Raw genomic sequence first — 20,627 nt, 5'->3', positions numbered from 1 at the left:
AAATGATATATAAACTCTATACCCGCCCAAAACTACAATTGGAAATAAATGGAACATGAAGAGACCTACCTACCGTTGTTCCCTCTCCAACTTTCAGCAGCTGTAGTATCTAGACCTGCTGTTTGGTTTTTTTCCTTCTCTGGTGGATAGAGAGGAAGGGTTTATGTTGTTTGGGAGAGAATTCTTGGGCATTGATAAAATCCTCTTATTGAGAAGTAGTAAGAATTGTGTAATATCTTGAGGATTAGCTGCCAGTGCCACTACCTTAAATGGCTCCAGTTGCCATGGAGATACTTGCCTCCTTTCAAATATGAGGGCACTGGGAGCAGCACACCACAAGCTGGGGTTGGGCGAGAGAGAGGGAGAGGGTTGAAGGAGGGGTAGGCAGAGGAGAGTGGAGGGTTGGAGGTGATCTGGTTGAGTGATTGACACCTGAGAGAGCACTGTTCTGAGAACTGCTCATTCCTGCAAGCCGGAGCCCCCCTATGAGCCACAGAGCAATCAGTAGGCACACTCTGAATACACAGCAGTCTGCTGTTATGTAACACAGTACTACATTATATTTGCAGATGAACTTGCTTTGCATGTAACTGAATGTAACTGAGTGAGTGACTGACTAAGCAACACTGATTGACTGACAGACAGATAGACTGACTGAGTAAGTGAGCCAGTGACTGATTGATTGATTGAATGACAGACTGACTGACTGTGTTTGATATAAAGTTTGTTCATATTCTCAGAGTTTGTTACCATAACTGGTGTGTGTAGTTTAGGACCTGCTGACAGTAATGACTGAGTGGGTTTTGAGGCACCATGTTTCTTTTATGTTGTTGGACAGGGCGTGGACAGGCGTGGACAGCTTGCGCTCCACACTGCACTCCTTAGACAGCCTAAAGACAGCCACACATTCAATTCCACACTGCTCTCCTTTGAGACTCTTTGTGCTGGTCATGGTAACATTCATTTGACCATTCTCCATCTCTTCCTGTTCTAGTAAATACAGTATGTGTAGTAGCCCCTTTAATCTGCCTCGTACACGCTTAGAAAAAGGGTCTGTCCCCATAGGAGAACCATTTTTTGTTCAAGGTAGAACCCTTTTTTGTGTAGTGATGGAGCTGTGTTTCATTATAGTTGAGGTCCAATCATATAGTTCTTAATACTCTGTGTCATATTAAACCCCTACCTGACCATTTTATTTCCATTAACCCGTTAAAAACCTGTTGATTCAGTATGTATTGATTTAGCATGTACTGTAAGTCAGAAGTTTGAGTAAGAGTATAATTCAAAACTTTATTTCTCTCTCTTTTTGGACATCTATTTACACTATAATTTTGCAAAAACAAAGCAAATTACATTGATTGTATTTTGATCTTCCGTTTTACACACCAAACGATCTGTACAGGACTCAATTAAACTAAACTGAATTACAGAAAGGGTTTGTTTTATATTGTAATGTCGTCGATTCTACATTTTGTGCAGAGGTTGCATCAGATCAATTTTAGCTGTAAATCTGGACTGTATGCTTGACAAATGATGCTGATATGCACGAGTGTTCACCCATTATTTACAGAACAAGAAATTGAACAAAGACATGCATGCTTTCAGATTTAGTTGCAGTCTCTCAGTTTGGGTTCGAGTTGGTCGGAGTTGGTAGGCCTAGACCACAGCACCATGCTTGTTGTTCTTGTTCTTGTTTCCACCATAATTTTCAAATAAATTCATGAAAAATCCTACAATGTGATTTTCTGGATTTTTTTTCTCATTTGGTCTGTCATAGTTGAAGTGTAAATATGATGAAAATTACAGGCCTCTCTCATCTTTTTAAGTGGGAGAACTTGCACAATTGGTGGCTGACTAAATACTTTTTTGCCCCACTGTATATTTTGTTGTATTTTTTTTCACTTTAGCTTCACTTTAGCTTCCTATTTTAGCCTACTCAAACACCAGGCTCAAACAGAGAGGGATACTATGTTAGCTAGCTATGGCTATGGCTATCCAACACTGTAACTCTTCCATGTCAAGGTAAGCTTTTGCCTTTATTAATGTATTGCCTCTGGGGCCCGTCGGTGTAACTGCTAAACTACTTGCTGACTGTACACTGTGCTGCATGATTGTAGCGGGTTTACTAATGTGTTAGTTCTCGTAGCTATGTTGACTATGACATTAGCTAATATAGTGACAACAGGTGTGTTCATAAATTCACTCTGGAGTGCCAGAGTGCGCTCAGATTGCTCTTAGTGTTCTTAAATTCAGAGTGTTGCCAGATTGCCCGTTTGTAAATTCATAGCATTTCGCTCTTGGAGTGTTCAGAGCTCACACTCCAAGAGTGAGGAGTAGGGTTGATCTGAGCGTTCTGACCTCACAACAGCAGTCAAGCATCCAAGCTAACAGGGAAAAGTTGGCTAGCTTGCTAGCTACTTCCAGACATAAATGAGAGAACATCTCACTTGGACCATTTTACTCACCCTAGCGGAGCTGGTTAAGTTGTTTTCATGTTATCTACAGCATTGGTGACTGTAACTGTGCTGCTGTCAACAATTGAATAATTTTCTTTGCCAAGGTTTATGACCCCGGTCATATTCAATGGGTGTTGCACGTTTGTAAATCAGTTATTCTGTGCTCTGGCACACTCAGACGAGAGTGCTCTGAAATCAGAGTAGATAGCGAGAGTGAATTTACGAACTCACCCAACAATGTAGGTTGTTTGTAGAGGTTATGATATAAAGGTTTGGATTGGAAAGGCTTTTTGGCCTGGTCACAGACAACTGATGTGTTGTGCAAGGAAGTCCACAAGTGAATGGAAAAGGTGAGAGGTGGAGAGCTCGTAGATGTAAGAAGGAATTACATGCTGTTTGTATGTGGCATTGAAGTTTGTGTTCGATCAGGGGTGTATTCATTCCACCAATTCTGTTGAAAAATGTTTCTTAAATGGAAGCAAACATAACGAAATGGGGATAAACATACCTGAATTTGTCCAATAGAAACTCTCGTTTGCAACTGTTGGACTAATGATTACACCCTAGATCAGCTAAATGCAGGCAAGAGAGTGCAAAGCAGAATTTCTCCCGACCTGTGCACCTACATTGTAAACTTTCATTCGTAGGCTAGGTTCTAGCAACCTCATGATGGGTATAGGGAACATTTGAGTATAATGTAGTAGCCTAAACGTATTGATGTTACATTGAACTGGGTGAATGGAATATAAATAACAGTCATCCAACATGCTGTAATAGAAATAAGCCTCATAAAAAAAATATTGTCCTCCCTCATCTCACCGACTGCACCGACTGCCACTGGGGTCAAACCAATATCCTTTGATAGGGGGATTCATTGTCATTGAACAACTATAAATAGATAAACATGGTTCTGAAATTGGGACATCCTCTTTGAATTGCAAGAGACAGGTACATGGACTTTGTTCATTCAAAGTGATTTTGCTAGTTAAAAATGTTTCATATTCGAGGGCAGAGGGTTTTTGCTTAAGTAGCCTGCTTAATGTTATGGGTTGTCAGTAAGAGGTACTGATTGGGTTGCAAAATTCTGGTAATTTAAAAAAATCCCTGGTTTTTCCGAAATCCTTTTTGGGAAAGTTACCAGAATTTTGGAACCATAGGTACTGACCTTCGTGGCTCTTGTACATGCGGATCCAGAAGGACTTGGATCCGTCCTGCAATAGCTTAAGGTTCTCCTGGATGAAGCTGGCCTCCAAGGTATCCTCGATACTCACCAGGGATGCTCCTGTTGTCAGAGAATCATGCTCATATTTCTCATATTCATCATCATCACCATAAATCACTTTGAATGTTTTTCATTCAATTCATGAGTTCATGTGCATTCAATTGAAAACATTAGGTATGTCCCAAATGGCACCTCATTCCCTATATACCCACATACAAAAACTACATTAAAAAATACTATAGTATTCACTGTAGTGTTTTTTGCAGACTACAGTGTTTACAGAAGTATTTACTGTAGTATTTAAAGTTTACTATAGTATACATACTGTATTAAAAAAAGAGTAGTATATACTCTAGTAATTACTGTACTATTTTTGTGAACTGTATACTGTAGTATACTGTATTAGTATAGTGTACTGTATTATTTACTGTACTATTTTTGGGGTACATTACTGTCGTATTTACTAAAGTGTTTTAGTTGTATGGTCTTTGACATAGGAATAGGGGTCTTCTTCCTTAAGGAAACCAATTGGAGAAATACTAAAAGGGAACATTTTCCATAACCTCTAGGTAGGACCTGGTTCTGAACAGATAGTTCAGAGCTTCTGCTCCTTCCTATAACCTGTAGCGATGACGATGAACTTTGGGACATGTAGGTACATCTCAGGGCTTCATGCCCCTTTCTATCCCTCTTCTCCATGTATCTGTTTAGTGAAGGTCAGGTTTGGCAAGGTACAAGGGGTAGGGGGGTGTGGAGTTCAAATTCTTTCTTCCTCAACTTGATTTGGTTAAAACCAACTTTAATGTACTTAAGATGTAAAACATGTATATATATACATACAGTTGAAGTCGGAAGTTTAGTTTAGGTTCATTAAATCTCGTTTTTCAACCACTCTACAAATTTCTTGTTGACTAACTATAGTTTTGGGAAGTCAGGAAGTCAATTTTCCAACAATTGTTTACAGACAGATATATTTCACTTTTAATTCACTGTATCACAATTTTATGCACACTAGTGTTACATACACTAAGTTGACTGTGCCTTTAAACAGCTTGGAAAATTCCAGAAAATTATGTCATGGCTTTAGACGATTCTGATAGGCTAATTGACATCATTTGAGTCAAGTGAAGGTGTACCTGTGGATGTATTTCAACGCCTACCTTTAAACTCACTGCCTCTTTGCTTGACATCATGGAAACTCAAAATAAATCAGCCAAGACCTCAGAAAACAATTGTAGACCTTCACAAGTCTGGTTCATCCTTGGGAGCAATTTCCAAACACTTGAAGGTACCACGTTCATCTGTACAAACAATAGTACGCAAGTATAAACACCATGGGACCATGCAGCTGTCATACCGCTTAGGAAGGAGATGCGTTCTGTCTCCTAGAGATGAACGTACCTTGGTGCGAAAAGTGCAAATCAATCCCAGAACAACTGCAAAGGATCTTGTGAAGATGCTGGAGGAAACGGGTACAACAGTATCTATATCCACAGTAAAATGAGTCCTATATCAACATAACCTGAAAGGCCGCTCAGCAAGGAAATAGCCACTGCTCCAAAACCGCCATAAAAAAGCCAGACTACGGTTTGCAACTGCACATGGGGACAAAGATTGTACTTTTTGGAGCAATGTCCTCTGGTCCGATGAAAAAAAAATAGAAATGTTTGGACATAATGACCATCATTATATTTGGAGGAAAAAGGGGAAAGCTTGCAAGCCGAAGAACACCATCCCAACCGTGAAGCACGGGGTGGCAGCATCATGTTGTTGGGGTGCTTTGCTGTTGCACTTCACAAAATAGATGGCATCATGAGGAAGGAAAATTATGTGTATATATTGAAGCAACATCAAGACATCAGTCAGGAAGTAAAAGCTTGGTTGCAAATGGGTCTTCCAACTGGACAATGACCCCAAGCTTACTTCCAAAGCGGTGGCAAAATTGATTAAGGACAACAAAGTCAAGGTATTACAGTGGTCATGGCAGTCTTCATCCTGTGATGTAGTGGTACAAAAAAATAGGTGGGTAACCTCTGATCGCCAGTCACACTGAAGAAATAAACATTTCCTATACTTTCAATGCATTGAAAAGAACAACAAAGTAAAGTTATTGGAGTGGCCATCACAAAGCCCTGACCTCAGTCCTATAGAAAATTTGTGGGCAGAACTGAAAAGTGTGTGTGAGCAAGGTGGCCTACAAACCTGACTCAGTTACACCAAATAAATAAAAGCTGAAATAAATCATTCTCTCTACTATTATTCTGACATTTCAAATTCTTAAATTAAAGTGGACGATCTTAACTGACCTAAGACAGGGAATTTTTACTAGGATTAAATGTCAGGAATTGTGAAAAACTGAGTTTAAATGTATTTGTCTAAGGTGTATGTAAACATTTGCCTTCAACTGTGTATATAATTGTATATACTGTGGTAAAAAAAAGTATGTGATCCCTTTGGATTTACCTGGATTTCTGCATGAATTGGTAATCAAATTTGATCTGACCTTCATCCAAGTCACAACAATAGACACACACAGTGTGCTTAACTTCTTCATGCACCCATCCCGTTACCGGGATCATTTTTGTCAACATCCGCTGAATTGCAGAGCGCCAAATTCAAATTAAATGAAATCACAAGTGCAATATAGAAAAACACAGTTTAGCTTGTTGTTAATCCACCTGGCGTGTCAGATTTCAAAAAAGCTTTTCGGCGAAAGCATACCAAGCATTTATGTAAGGACATCTCTCTCAGCAGACAGAACATTACAAACAGCTAGCAGCCAAGTAGATCGGTCACGAAAGTCAGAAAAGCAATAAAATCAATTGCTTACCTTTGATGATCTTCGGATCTTCGGACACAATAAATGTTCCTTTTGTTCCATAAAGATTATTTTTATATCCAAAATACCTCCATTTGGTTGGTGCATTATGTTCAGAAATCCACAGGCTCGAGCGGTCATGACCGGGCAGACAGAAATTCCAAATAGTATCCGTAAAGTTCGTAGAAACATGTCAAACGTTTTTTATAATCAATCCTCGGGTAGTTTTTACAATATATAATCAATAATATTTCAACCGGGACTGTAGCTTCTTTAATAGGAGAGAGAGAGAAAATGTCTGCTCCAAGCTGTTGCACGTGCAAAACGCTGCTGGCACCCAGCCATACAATGACGCAATCTTTTTCACAAATTTTTCTAAATAAATGCTTGAAACTATGTCTAAAGACTGTTCACACCATGGGGAAGCCATAGGAAAAGGAATCTGGTTGATAAACCATTTAAATGGAGCAAAGGCACGCAATGGAACAGAGGACTTTCAGGAAAAACAACACTTCTGGGTTGGATTTTCCTCAGGTTTTCGCCTGCAATATCAGTTATGTTCTACTCACAGACAATAGTTTTACAGTTTTGGAAACTTTAGAGTGTTTTCTATCCTAATCTGACAAGTATATGCATATTCTAGATTCTGCCTAGAAATAGGCAGTTTCATTTGGGTACGTTTTTCATCCAAACATCAAAATACTGCCCCCTACACTCAACAGGTTAAACTAATAACACACAAAATATTGTATTTTTCTCATCTATATTGAATACATAATTTAAAAATTCACAGTGTAGGTTGGAAAAATGATGTAAAACTCTAGGCTAAGGATTTCTCCAAAAGATCATTGGGAGTCAGGAGTCAGCTAACCTGGAGTCCAATCAATGAGATTAGATTGGAGATGTTGGTTAGAATTACCCTGCCCTATAAAAAACACTCACAAAATGTGAATTTGCTATTCACAAGAAGCATTGCCTGATGTGAATCATGCCTCGAAAAAAGGAGATCTCAGAAGACCTAAGATTAAGAATAGTTGACTTGCATAAAGCAGGGAAGGGTTACAAAAGTATCTTTAAAAGCCTTGATGTTCATCAGTCCACGGTAAGACAAATTGTCTATAACTGGAGAAAGTTCAGTACTGTTGCTACTCTCCCTAGGACTGGCCGTCCTGCAAAGATGACTACAAGAGCACAGCACATAATGCTCAATGAGGTTAAGCAGAATCCTACAGTGTCAGCTAAAGACTTACAGAAATCTCTGGAACATGCTAACATCTCTGTTGATGAGTCTACGACACATAAAACACTAAACAAGAATGGTGTACATGTGAGGACACCACAAAATAAGCCACGGCTGTCCAAAAAAAACCGTTTGCAAAAGTGCACCTAGATGTTCCACAGCGTGGCTGGCAAAATGTTCTGTGGACAGATTAGACCTAAATTGAGTTGTTTGGAAGGAACACATAACACTACATGTATGTGTAGAGAAAAAAGGCATAGCACACCAACATCAAAACCTCATCCCAACTGTAAAGTATGGTGGAGGGAGCATCATGGTTTGGGGCTGCTATGCTGCCTCAGGACCTGGACAGCTTGCTATCATCGACAGAAAAATGAATTCCCAAGTTTATCAAGACTTTTTGCAGGAGAATGTATGGCTATCTGTCCGCCAATTCAAGGTCAACATAAATTGGGTGATGCAACAGGACAACGACCCAAAACACAGAGGTAAATCAACAACAGGATGGCTTCAACAGAAGAAAATACGCCTTCTGCAGTGGCCCAGTCAGAGTCCTGACCTCAACTCGATTGAGATGCAGTGGCATGTCCTCAAGAAAGCAGTTCACACCAGACAACACAAGAATATTGCTGAACTGAAACAGTTTTGTGAAGAAGAATGGTCCAAAACTCCTCCTGACCGCTGTGCAGGTCTGATCCGCAACTACATCAAATGTTTGGTTGAGGATATTGCTTCCAAAGGAGGGACAACAAGTTATTACATCCAAGGGTTCACATACTTTTTCCACCCTGCACTGTGAATGTTTACATGGTGTGTTCAATAAAGACATATGAAAACATATAATTTTTTTGTGTGTTATTAGTTTAAGCAGACTGTGTTTGTCTATTGTTGTGACCAATTTAAGCAGAAATCCAGGTAATTCCAAAGGGTTCACATACTTTTTCTTGCCACTGTATATACAGTACCAGTCAAAGGTTTGGACACACCTACTCATTCCAGGATTTTTCTTTATTTTTACTATTTTCTACATTGTAGAATAATAGTGATGACATCAAAACTATGAAATAACACACATGGAATCATGTAGGAGGATGTGTGATGGTGTGGGTTGTGCTTTGCTGGTGACAATGGCCCAACACACCTCCAGGCTGTGTAAGGGCTATTTGACCAAGAAGAAGAGTGATGGAGTGCTGCATCAGATGATCAGGCCTCCACAATCCCCCGACATCAACCAAATTGAGATGGTTTGTGAGGAGTCGGACCGCAGAGTGAAGGAAAGTGCACAGCATATGTGGGAACTCCTTCAAGACTGTTGGAAAAGCATTCCAGGTGAAGCTGGTTGAGAGAATGCCAAGAGTGTTTAAAGCTGTCATCAAGGCAAAGGTGGCTATTTGAAGATTCTCAAATATAAAATATATTTTGATTTGTTTAACACTTTTTTTTGGTTGCTATATGATATCATATGTGTTATTTCATAGTTTTGATGTGTTCACTATTATTCCACAATGTAGAAAACAATACAACTAAACAAAAACCCTTGAATGAGTAGGTGTTCTAAACCTTTTGACCGGTAGTGTACGTACAAGAAAAAAGACAATTGTAGAAGACAAAAAAAATCTTCATAATATAGAAAGCGACAGATCTTTGCAAACGTAAACGTGTGTCCGTTCTTTTTACTATTACAGGCCACCTACAGACTGAGGCCGGTAACACACGCATATAAATGCAGTCATACACAGTTCATGCTCACGTGAAATCATATCATAAAACAGATGTCTTTTTTTTCTCTCAGATTTTCTATTTGTCTTTATACATTTTTACACCCAAAAATATGTTTCATTTGTACAAACTCACGCTTTGTTTTAAATGTGTGGATATGATAACCTAGCAAGGGAAGAAAATCTGGGATGTATAACAACATGTATGTATATTCTTACACAATTCACTGCACTTTATGGTAATAGAATAGAAACATCATATATTATCCGTTATCAAATCTGTAAGTGACATGACAGGTTCTTTACATTCTCAAAGTGCCATGGTTCAGGTTGGGGGACAAGGGGGCAAGGAGAGTTGCGGGGTAAAAAAACAACGTTGAACAAATAGGAAATAAGATAACACCAAGACAACACATCGTCCTCTGACAGTCAATGTCCTCCATCCCCTTTACGGGAACAAATTGCCAAAGAGTTCCCTTTTAGCCTGCAAAAAGCTCCACAATTGTCATCCTGTCCCTCCTTTAATCAGAATCATCATTATGAAATGGATCAATCTCTCTTTGCTGTGCCGAACACAGGAATCCGCTCCAATTCGTCTCATCGCTGCGTGAGTCAGTTGTTGTTTTGGTTTGGTGTCTCTGTTATGAACTCCATTTCCACTGGGCACAGACGTAATTTCAACGTCTAGTTTTGATTTACATTTGGTTGAGTTGTGAATACAATGTGAAATCAACAAAAAATATCATTGGATTTAGGTTCAAAAAAATAAATGTAAAAACAAATAAATAAATTCCCATCACATTTTTTGGGGCGGTTGAAATTATGTGGAAACCAGTTTTTGCCCAGTGGGTTGTTGCCCATTGTTTTTTTCTCATCCTTGGCTGGCGACTCAGATCAGAACATCCTCTCGGTGTTGAAGACCCTCAGCTTGGTCATAAAGTTGAAGTAGATGAAGGCCAGGCAGACGAGCAGGTTCTTCATCAGGTAGAGGAGGGGCGTGACAAAGCCGAAGAAGGCGATGAGGCCGATACGCACAAACAGGAAGGGCAAATCCTGCAGGGCCACGCCTAGTGATGATAGCAGGGGACTGTGGGGCATGACAACCAGCCGCAGGCACGACAGGTAGCTAAATATGTAGATAGGGAACACCCAGCCCGAGTAGTAGACCGCTGGGTGCCCAGCCACCCTCACCATCTCCACTGTGTCCATCCAGAACAGAAAGCTGTCCACAAATACCTCGGCTCGGGCATCGCTGGCACACAGGAAGTGCAGCGGCCCTGTGTACGCATATGGTGAGACTCCACGGTCCACCGATGTGCTGACAGAGTGTGCCGAGCGTGCCGAACGTGCCGAGCGTGCCGAGCGTGAGCTCAGGCCTGAAATGCTAAACTGTCTCCCAGGTATCTGGTTACCTGACATCCCCTGGAAAGTCCCATTGGCCTCTGGTCGTGAGCCCGCCCCGTTCTGGTCCTGCCCATTTGGACCACCAGGTTGCCCTGGTTGTGCAGGTTGCCCGGGCACAGCTGGCGTTACGGGTGACGCAGGGTTTGCTGGGTTTGCTGGTGTCACTGGGGTTCCACGTAGGGGCTCCACGTGTGTGAGGACATTGGAAGGGATCTCAGCATCTCGGTCCAATTCATTAGCTGGACGGAAAGACAACAGCACATGAGTATGTTAGCCGTGACTGAATGCCGCAGATCAGAACATCTCATTATGGCACAAACATGCACACCACACAGCCCAAAAGTGTAGAACACAGGACAACACAGCGACGGTCTCTCTGGGCTCTATAGGCACTATATTTTACCATAATACAATAGCATTTCTGATCAGTGGAAAATGACAGGATCTGGTTATTTCCTCTAATAAAGGGATTCCAAGAAAGTGACAGCCGTCCTTAGAACATGTAATGGTTTTTGCCAATTCAACACTGTGTTACCAAAAATCAATTGGGGGGGGGGGGGTTGTACAGAGAATTTCTTGTTTATTTTCTGAGATACATACTGTATCGCTATATAGAAAATATCCTCCGATGGTGTACACTATTGTTGTCTTAATGAAATTAGTTGTGAGTTGGCAGAGGATCAGGCAGTATTCAGACTACAGTAGCTAGCTAGTGTTCAGTTAAACGTGTGTGCAGAACACAGAGCTTTGCATTCTCACCATGTCCAGTGAGTCGACAGTGGCGGATCCTCTCCAGGATATCGATGCAGATGAGGGAGAAGAGCATCAGTGACACAGGGAGCTCTGCGAACGTGTCCTGCCTTATACTGTTATTGATCTGCACCTGATAGAAAACAATGATCAAAACCAATCTGTGATTTGAATCAGATGATGTTGACATTTTAGCAGACTCTTATCCAGAGCAACGTACAGTTGGGACAACCACATCAGTCATAGTAAGAAAATTCTTCCTCAATAAAGTAGCTTTCATTACAATTTCTAGCCCTGATTGTGATCTAATGAAATGGTCATGTGCCGGTCTTCCCCTCCAAACCTTCTCCAAATGCTACATGGCACCCTATGAGTGCTATATACCCTCTGTGATACTGGATTAGTGGGCTAATCACTTAGCTCTGGTATGTACTTAACCCAGGACTACTTGCCTACAGGACACAGAACAAAAGAGACTGGGAGTCATCTGAGCTTAATTTATGGCTTCTCTTATGTGAAAGAGAGTAGATAAGCCAAGGACCTGAGGTCACCCCTGGATCTTCAGGAACCTCTAGAATGTGGGCTCATAGGAGGTGGGCTCTTTACAGACAGGAAGTGGGAAAGTGCCAGATGGACAGCTGATGTGACCAGGGCGGCTGGGACAGGAAGAGGAACTCGGCTGCTTATCAGTGGCCCCTTGGCCATAGGGCTGTAGATTGCTCCTCTGAGAACCTACATGTTCCTCTCAACTAGGTTTTCCAGCCAATAGCGTCAAAAATAGGTTCATTGCCCGAGGCTTTGATCAACACAGTATACACTAGTGGCACCTGCTGGTAAAAATAATTTAGAGCAGCCAAATGATTATTTACAACGTCCCACATCCTGTGTAGCCTGTGCGTAGCATAGCCTTTTTGTCTTCTACCAAACCAATGGTTGTTCGATGAAACGATGCTCCAGACGTCATTAATCACGTGCTTCTGATAAAGTAATACAGGAGTCGGCACACTGCTTCGAAGTACATTGCTTATTAGCAATTTCGATGTATGCCTCGGATCAAACATACTATCACTACTCTCAACTCATCAATTTTACCCCCTCCTCTCTCATAAGACCGCTGCTAGGACACCGCACTTCAAATAACTTCATTATCTTGTAGTTGTGTCATGATGGTACACTCAGGTTTTTTTCTCATAGATTTGTCCCTAAAGGGGTACAAATGCTTGTCACTGGGGTGGTAACCTGTAGTACGCCCTTTGTACCTTTAGTTATAGATACATAATTGTACCCCAGTTCATACTTTTCTTACGTACAGTCCATAGATACAAAAGCATGCTTTTAGAAAATGAAAAATATGCCTTGATAGGGAACCACCACAGTAACAAAGCCAATTGTTCCTTTAAAGTAGCAAAAGTGTACTTCTACCATAGACCACTTAAACTGGTACAACACTTCCACTCACGGGTAGCCAAAAAATAACTAACTGAAAACCACGCCCCCACTAAGCCATGCCTCCAATAAAATGTACTGGTGTGCCTTGCCTTTTCGAGTGAGTAGTAACGTTACCACCCATGACTGTATTTGTTAGTAACAGAGACATGATTCATTCATTTTTAGTCCTGTGACCAAGTGAGTTCCAAGATCAATGTCATCATTAAAATTAAACTAATTTGACCCTTTATACAGTGGTGTGAACCTCATAGTTTACATGCCACATGGTGGGTACAAATATGTACTTTTCTTCAATACATTGCTTTTATGGTAAGCAAAGGTACAGATCAGTACCATCCAAGAGTTAAGGGTACACAAAATACATTTGTACCCTGGGAAACAAAAATGTACCTTCACCGTACGCTGAGAGGAAGACTGTCATGATTGTACATTTACAGTGGGGCAAAAAAGTGTTTAGTCAGCCACCAGTTGTGCAAGTTCTCCCACTTAAAAAGATGAGAGGCCTGTAATTTTCATCATAAGTACACTTCAACTATGACAGACAAAATGAGGGGGAAAAAATCCACAAAATCACATTGTAGGATTTTTTATGAATTTATTTGCAAATTATGGTGGAAAATAAGTATTTGGTCACCTACAAACAAGCAAGATTTCTGGCTCTCACAGACCTGTAACTTCTTCTTTGAGAGGCTCCTCTGTCCTCAGTACATGTCCAGGCCCGTCTGAAGTTTGTTAGAGAGCATTTGGATGATCCAGAAGAAGATTGGGAGAATGTCATATGGTTAGGTGGAACCAAAATATAACTTTTTGGTAAAAACTCAACTCGTCGTGTTTGGAGGACAAAGAATGCTGAGTTGCATCCAAAGAACACCATACCTACTGTGAAGCATGGGGGTGGAAACATCATGCTTTGGGGCTGTTTTTCTGCAAAGGGACCAGGACGACTGATCCGTGTAAAGGAAAGAATGAATGGGGCCATGTATCGTGAGATTTTGAGTGAAAACCTCCTTCCATTAGCAAGGGCATTGAAAATGAAACGTGGCTGGGTCTTTCAGCATGACAATGATCCCAAACACACAGCCCGGGCAACGAAGGAGTGGCTTCGTAAGAAGCATTTCAAGGTCCTGGAGTGGCCTAGCCAGTCTTCAAAATCTTTGGAGGGAGTTGAAAGTCTGTGTTGCCCAGCAACAGCCCCAAAACATCACTGCTCTAGAGGAGATCTGCATGGAGGAATGGGCCAAAATACCAGCAACAGTGTGTGAAAACCTTGTGAAGACTGACAGAAAACGTTTGACCTCTGTCATTGCCAACAAAGGGTATATAACAAAGTATTGAGAAACTTTTGTTATTGACCAATTACTTATTTTCCACCATAATTTGCAAATAAATTCATTAAAATCCTACAATGTGATTTTCTGGATTTGTTTTTCTCATTTTGTCTGTCATAGTTGAAGTGTACCTATGATGAAAATGTACAGGCCTCTCATCTTTTTAAGTGGGAGAACTTGCACAATTGCTGGCTAACTAAATACTTTTTTGACCCACTGTATGTTCAAAATATTGGGTACAAAAAAATGTACCATTATGCTCTTTATCACGCAGTACCATAAAAGTTACCGTACAATACATTGTAAGTTCATACTGTATGTGTACCTCTGAAGGTACATTATGTGTATTTTGATCTACTTACACTCCAGGGAACAATATTGCACCCTTAATTCTAAGAGTGTAGACAATAGTCTGCATCATGCTCAGTAGGGTTCGATATGCATGGAATCATCTAGACTGATTCGGAACTGGTACATCAGGTGAGTGGACTCTGGAACTAATCAAAGGCATAATTAATCTATTAATTAACTACCAGGGGTACCAGGAAACAAGCAATAATGTAGACCTGAAGGCCTGGATGTGAATACCTCTGAGTTAGAATGTCTCTCTGTAAGTGTCACTTCCATTTCAGAGGTAACCAACAGGTTGAGTGTCAAAGGTCACCTACAATGGTGAATCTAAGTCAAAGGTCACGGAAACATAGACACACTGAGACGAGCATAAACAAATGATGCATGACACCAGGGTCACATGGTTTACCTCTGAGCTGGCGATGAGAAAGGCAAAGCAGGGTAATGTGGAGAGGATCACATAGACCAGGGCCACTGGCCTCCTGAGAGAGAGACAGAGAGGGAGAAGGAAAGAGAGAAAGGAGCAATAGTTATAGGCTAGAGGTTATGAAAAAGGAAAATATCAATGCATTTGGAAATGCTCATTGTTGGCATGTTAGACGTGACGGGGCTACTGCCAAACCAAATGCAGGCCAGTCGAGTCAGACACAGCACAGCTACCGCTCAGGTTCATGCCACACAGACCAGACAACCATTACTACACCGCAAGGCTCAGAACCAAAAAACACTGTGCTGGTATATTAAAAATCAAATCACATTTTATTTGTCACATACACCAAATGCAACAGATGTAGTAGACCTTACAGTGAAATGCTTACAAAAAAATACAGCTACAGCTCAGACACAGCTCCTAGCATAGATTTCAAGCCAGGCCGCAGAACAAACAAACCAGATAGACCAGAAAGACACTCACCACTTCTTCCTGCCGACAAGAAACTTCTTATTTGTGAACACCATGTACTTCATGGGCACCCAGACCAGCAGGGCTGTGGAGGTGACATAGGCGATGGAGGAGGCCACGATGAGCCAGTAGGCGGTGCTGGCGTCGCCAGGCGGCTGCGCCATGCTCTTGACCCGCGCCACGATGAGGGCGAACCTTTGCATGACGATGAAGAGCGGCACGCACAGGCCTACAAACTGCAGCACCTCGCACAGGGCGAACTTCAGCGTCCTCCCCGAGGCCATGCTGTGGCAGCCCCTGCGCTGGCTAGCCCTCAGAGGGAGGGAGGGAGAGAGGGGGCTGTTGTCCGCAGTGAGGCGACCCCTGTCCCTCTGAGGGCTAGTCAGGCCTGAGCCTGTTGCATTGTCTGTGTCCACTAGCATTTTCCACACGCCACAGCTCCCGCTCGCTGTTCTGCCGTTTGCTTACACTGCACTAGGCATTATGTACCTTTATCGCCGCAGTCATGACGGTGTGATGTGACTGCCCCGCTAACCTCTTTATATATGACTGTTGCAAACAATTTGTCTCTCTCTCTCTCTGGCCCTTCAAGGGTACTATATTTCAGAAAGAGTGTGACACCTGGGAAGAGATGTGAAACCTAGAGAAAATATACCTATGGAGCAGAATCGTTACGGACCACGCCAAACACTTGCAGTCCCATGTTATTTAAAGGAGCAGTGGAGAGAGCACACTCTTTTTATCATTTGGCTGTCCTGTGAGTTGCATGTTTATTCTGCCATGACTACACATCCCCATCTAGTGGTCCTCTGCAACATTCTGCGAGCAGTGTGGCACAACAGTGTTGGACTGCAACCAAAAGCCATAAAGCAGATGTAGAGATGATGTATCCCCTTCCAGACCAGACAGAAATGAGTGTAGGGGAGACATGAAGAGAAGAACAAGGGAAGGAGGGAGGAATAGAAAGCCTGGGAGAAGAGAGAGGAGAGATAATACACTTTTAAGACAAGCTCAATGAAGTGTTACTGATGAGAAATTGAGTTATATTATTAATGAATGCAGATTATTAGATTTCAAATAAAATCATAATAAAGAGTAACTCTTATCTGACTGAGAAGAAGTTATGAGAGCGATAATCTGACAGACAATCTGGAGTCTTGGACCTAACCTACTAAACTCAGCAAAAAAAGAAACGCCCATTTTTCAGGACCATGTATTTCAAAGACAATTCATAAAAATCCAAATAACTTCACAGATCTCCATTGTAAAGGGTTTTAACACGGTTTCCCATGCTTGTTCAATGAACCATTAACAATTAATGAACATGCACCCGTGGAACAGTCGTTAAGACACTAACAGCTTACAGACAGTATGCGATTAAGGTCACAGTTATGAAAACTTAGCACACTAAAGAGGCCTTTCTACTGACTCTGAAAAACACCAAAATAAAGATGCCCAGGGTCCCTGCTCATCTGCGTGAATGTCAAATCAAATCAAATTTTATTTGTCACATACACATGGTTAGCAGATGTTAATGCGAGTGTAGCGAAATGCTTGTGCTTCTAGTTCCGACAATGCAGTGATAACCAACAAGTAATCTAACTAACAATTCCAAAACTACTGTCTTATACACAGTGTAAGGGGATAAGGAATATGTACATAAGGATATATGAATGAGTGATGGTACAGAGCAGCATACAGTAGATGATATCGAGTACAGTATATACATATGAGATGAGTGTGTAGACAAAGTAAACAAAGTGGCATAGTTAAAGTGGCTAGTGATACATGTATTACATAAGGATGCAGTCGATGATGTATAGTACAGTATATACATATGCATATGAGATGAATAATGTAGGGTAAGTAACAATATATAAGGTAGCATTGTTTAAAGTGGCTAGTGATATATTTACATCATTTCACATTATTAAAATGGCTGGAGTTGGGTCAGTGTCAATGACAGTGTGTTGGCAGCAGCCACTCAATGTTAGTGGTGGCTGTTTAACAGTCTGATGGCCTTGAGATAGAAGCTGTTTTTCAGTCTCTCGGTCCCAGCTTTGATGCACCTGTACTGACCTCGCCTTCTGGATGATAGCGGGGTGAACAGGCAGTGGTTCGGGTGGTTGTTGTCCTTGATGATCTTTATGGCCTTCCTGTAACAATGGGTGGTGTAGGTGTCCTGTAGGGCAGGTAGTTTGCCCCCGGTGATGCGTTGTGCAGTCCTCACTACCCTCTGGAGAGCCTTACGGTTGAGGGCGGAGCAGTTGCCGTACCAGGCGGTGATACAGCCCGCCAGGATGCTCTCGATTGTGCATCTGTAGAAGTTTGTGAGTGCTTTTGGTGACAAGCCAAATTTCTTCAGCCTCCTGAGGTTGAATAGGCGCTGCTGCGCCTTCTTCACGACGCTGTCATTGTGAGTGGACCAATTCAGTTTGTCTGTGATGTGTATGCCGAGGAACTTAAAACTAGCTACCCTCTCCACTACTGTTCCATCGATGTGGATAGGGGTGTTCCCTCTGCTGTTTCCTGAAGTCCACAATCATCTCCTTAGTTTTGTTGACGTTGAGTGTGAGGTTATTTTCCTGACACCACACTCCGAGGGCCCTCACCTCCTCCCTGTAGGCCGTCTCGTCGTTGTTGGTAATCAAGCCTACCACTGTTGTGTCGTCCGCAAACTTGATGATTGAGTTGGAGGCGTGCGTGGCCACGCAGTCGTGGGTGAACAGGGAGTACAGGAGAGGGCTCAGAACGCACCCTTGTGGGGCCCCCGTGTTGAGGATCAGCGGGGAGGAGATGTTGTTGCCTACCCTCACCACCTGGGGGCGGCCCGTCAGGAAGTCCAATACCCAGTTGCACAGGGCGGGGTCGAGACCCAGGGTCTCGAGCTTGATGACGAGCTTGGAGGGTACTATGGTGTTGAATGCCGAGCTGTAGTCGATGAACAGCATTCTCACATAGGTATTCCTCTTGTCCAGGTGGGTTAGGGCAGTGTGCAGTGTGGTTGAGATTGCATCGTCTGTGGACCTATTTGGGCGGCAAGCAAATTGGAGTGGGTCTAGGGTGTCAGGTAGGGTGGAGGTGATATGGTCCTTGACTAGTCTCTCAAAGCACTTCATGATGACGGAAGTGAGTGCTACGGGGCGGTAGTCGTTTAGCTCAGTTACCTTAGCTTTCTTGGGAACAGGAACAATGGTGGCCCTCTTGAAGCATGTGGGAACAGCAGACTGGTATAGGGATTGATTGAATATGTCCGTAAACACACCGGCCAGCTGGTCTGCGCATGCTCTGAGGGCGCGGCTGGGGATGCCGTCTGGGCCTGCAGCCTTGCGAGGGTTAACACGTTTAAATGTCTTACTCACCTCGGCTGCAGTGAAGGAGAGACCGCATGTTTTCGTTGCAGGCCGTGTCAGTGGCACTGTATTGTCCTCAAAGCGGGCAAAAAGGTATTTAGTCTGCCTGGGAGCAAGACATCCTGGTCCGTGACTGGGCTGGGTTTCTTCTTGTAGTCCGTGATTGACTGTAGACCCTGCCACATGCCTCTTGTGTCTGAGCCATTGAATTGAGATTCCACTTTGTCTCTGTACTGACGCTTAGCTTGTTTAATAGCCTTGCGGAGGAATAGCTGCATTGTTTTTATTCGGACATGTTACCAGACACCTTGCCCTGATTAAAAGCAGTGGTTCGCGCTTTCAGTTTCACGCGAATGCTGCCATCAATCCACGGTTTCTGGTTTGGGAATGTTTTTATCGTTGCTATGGGAACGACATCTTCGACGCACGTTCTAATGAACTCGCACACCGAATCAGCGTATTCGTCAATATTTCCATCTGACGCAATACGAAACATGTCCCAGTCCACGTGATGGAAGCAGTCTTGGAGTGTAGAGTCAGCTTGGTCTGACCAGCGTTGGACAGACCTCAGCGTGGGAGCCTCTTGTTTTAATTTCTGCCTGTAGGCAGGGATCAGCAAAATGGAGTCGTGGTCAGCTTTCCCGAAAGGGGGGCGGGCAGGGCCTTATATGCGTCGCGGAAGTTAGAGTAACAATGATCCAAGGTTTTACCACCCCTGGTTGCGCAATCGATATGCTGATAAAATTTAGGGAGTCTTGTTTTCAGATTAGCTTTGTTAAAATCCCCAGCTACAATGAATGCAGCCTCCGGATAAATGGTTTCCAGTTTGCAAAGAGTTAAATAAAGTTCGTTCAGAGCCATCGATGTGTCTGCTTGGGGGGGGGGGATATATACGGCTGTGATTATAATCGAAGAGAATTCTCTTGGAAGATAATGCGGTCTACATTTGATTGTGAGGAATTCTAAATCAGGTGTACAGAAGGATTTGAGTTCCTGTATGTTTCCTTCATCACACCATGTCCCGTTAGTCATGAGGCATACGCCCCTGCCACTCTTCTTACCAGAGAGATGTATGTTTCTGTCGGCGCGATGCGTGGAGAAACCCGTTGGCTGCACCGCCCTGGATAGCATCTTCCCAGTGAGCCATGTTTCCGTGAAGCAGAGAACGTTGCAGTCTCTGATGTTCCTCTGGAATGCCAACCTTGCTCGGATTTCGTCAACCTTGTTGTCGAGAGACTGGACATTGGCAAGAAGAATGCTGGGAAGTGGTGCGCGATGTGCCCTTTTTCGGAGTCTGACCAGAACACCGCCGCGTTTCCCTCTTTTTCGGAGTCGTTTCCTTGGGTCGCTGCATGCGATCCATTCCGTTGTCCTGTTTGTAAGGCAGAACACAGGATCCGCGTCGCGGTAAACAAATTCTTGGTCGTACTGATGGTGAGTTGACGCTGATCTTATATTCAGTAGTTCTTCTCGACTGTATGTAATGAAACCTAAGATGACCTGGGGTACTAATGTAAGAAATAACACGTAAAAAAACAAAAAACTGCATAGTTTCCTAGGAACGCGAAGCGAGGCGGCCATCTCAGTCGGCACCGGAAGTCAACAATGCCTTAGGCATGCTGCAAGGAGGCATGAGG

General features: G+C 42.7%; 1 protein-coding gene across 1 annotated transcript; it reads right to left on the bottom strand.

Annotated features, from left to right (window-relative positions):
- Positions 1-9,407: 9,407 nt before the first annotated feature.
- On the bottom strand, positions 9,408-16,592 carry LOC118361506 (transmembrane protein 236-like). The gene is made up of 4 exons (XM_035741499.2): positions 15,650-16,592; positions 15,146-15,218; positions 11,618-11,741; positions 9,408-11,097 (listed from the first exon to the last, which is right to left on the bottom strand). The coding sequence occupies exons 1-4, from the start codon at positions 16,057-16,059 to the stop codon at positions 10,349-10,351; spliced, it is 1,356 nt and encodes a 451-aa protein (XP_035597392.1). The 5' UTR covers positions 16,060-16,592; the 3' UTR covers positions 9,408-10,348.
- Between the last annotated feature and the right edge of the window lie 4,035 nt (positions 16,593-20,627).

The sequence above is a fragment of the Oncorhynchus keta genome, chromosome 28 (genome assembly GCF_023373465.1).
Source record: "Oncorhynchus keta strain PuntledgeMale-10-30-2019 chromosome 28, Oket_V2, whole genome shotgun sequence".
Lineage (NCBI taxonomy): Eukaryota > Metazoa > Chordata > Actinopteri > Salmoniformes > Salmonidae > Oncorhynchus > Oncorhynchus keta.
Note: the sequence above shows the minus strand (reverse complement) of the source record. Positions and strands in the feature narration are given on the sequence as shown.

What these genes read in the sequence shown, in the direction of transcription:
- LOC118361506 (XM_035741499.2), bottom strand. Translation starts at nt 16,059, where the DNA reads ATGCTAGTGGACACAGACAATGCAACAGGCTCAGGCCTGACTAGCCCT. An exon ending in CTTGTCGGCAGGAAGAAGTG is followed by an intron (nt 15,219 to 15,649) that starts GTGAGTGTCTTT and finishes TCTCTCTCTCAG; the next exon opens with GAGGCCAGTGGCCCTGGTCT. An exon ending in TTCTCATCGCCAGCTCAGAG is followed by an intron (nt 11,742 to 15,145) that starts GTAAACCATGTG and finishes GTTTTCTATCAG; the next exon opens with GTGCAGATCAATAACAGTAT.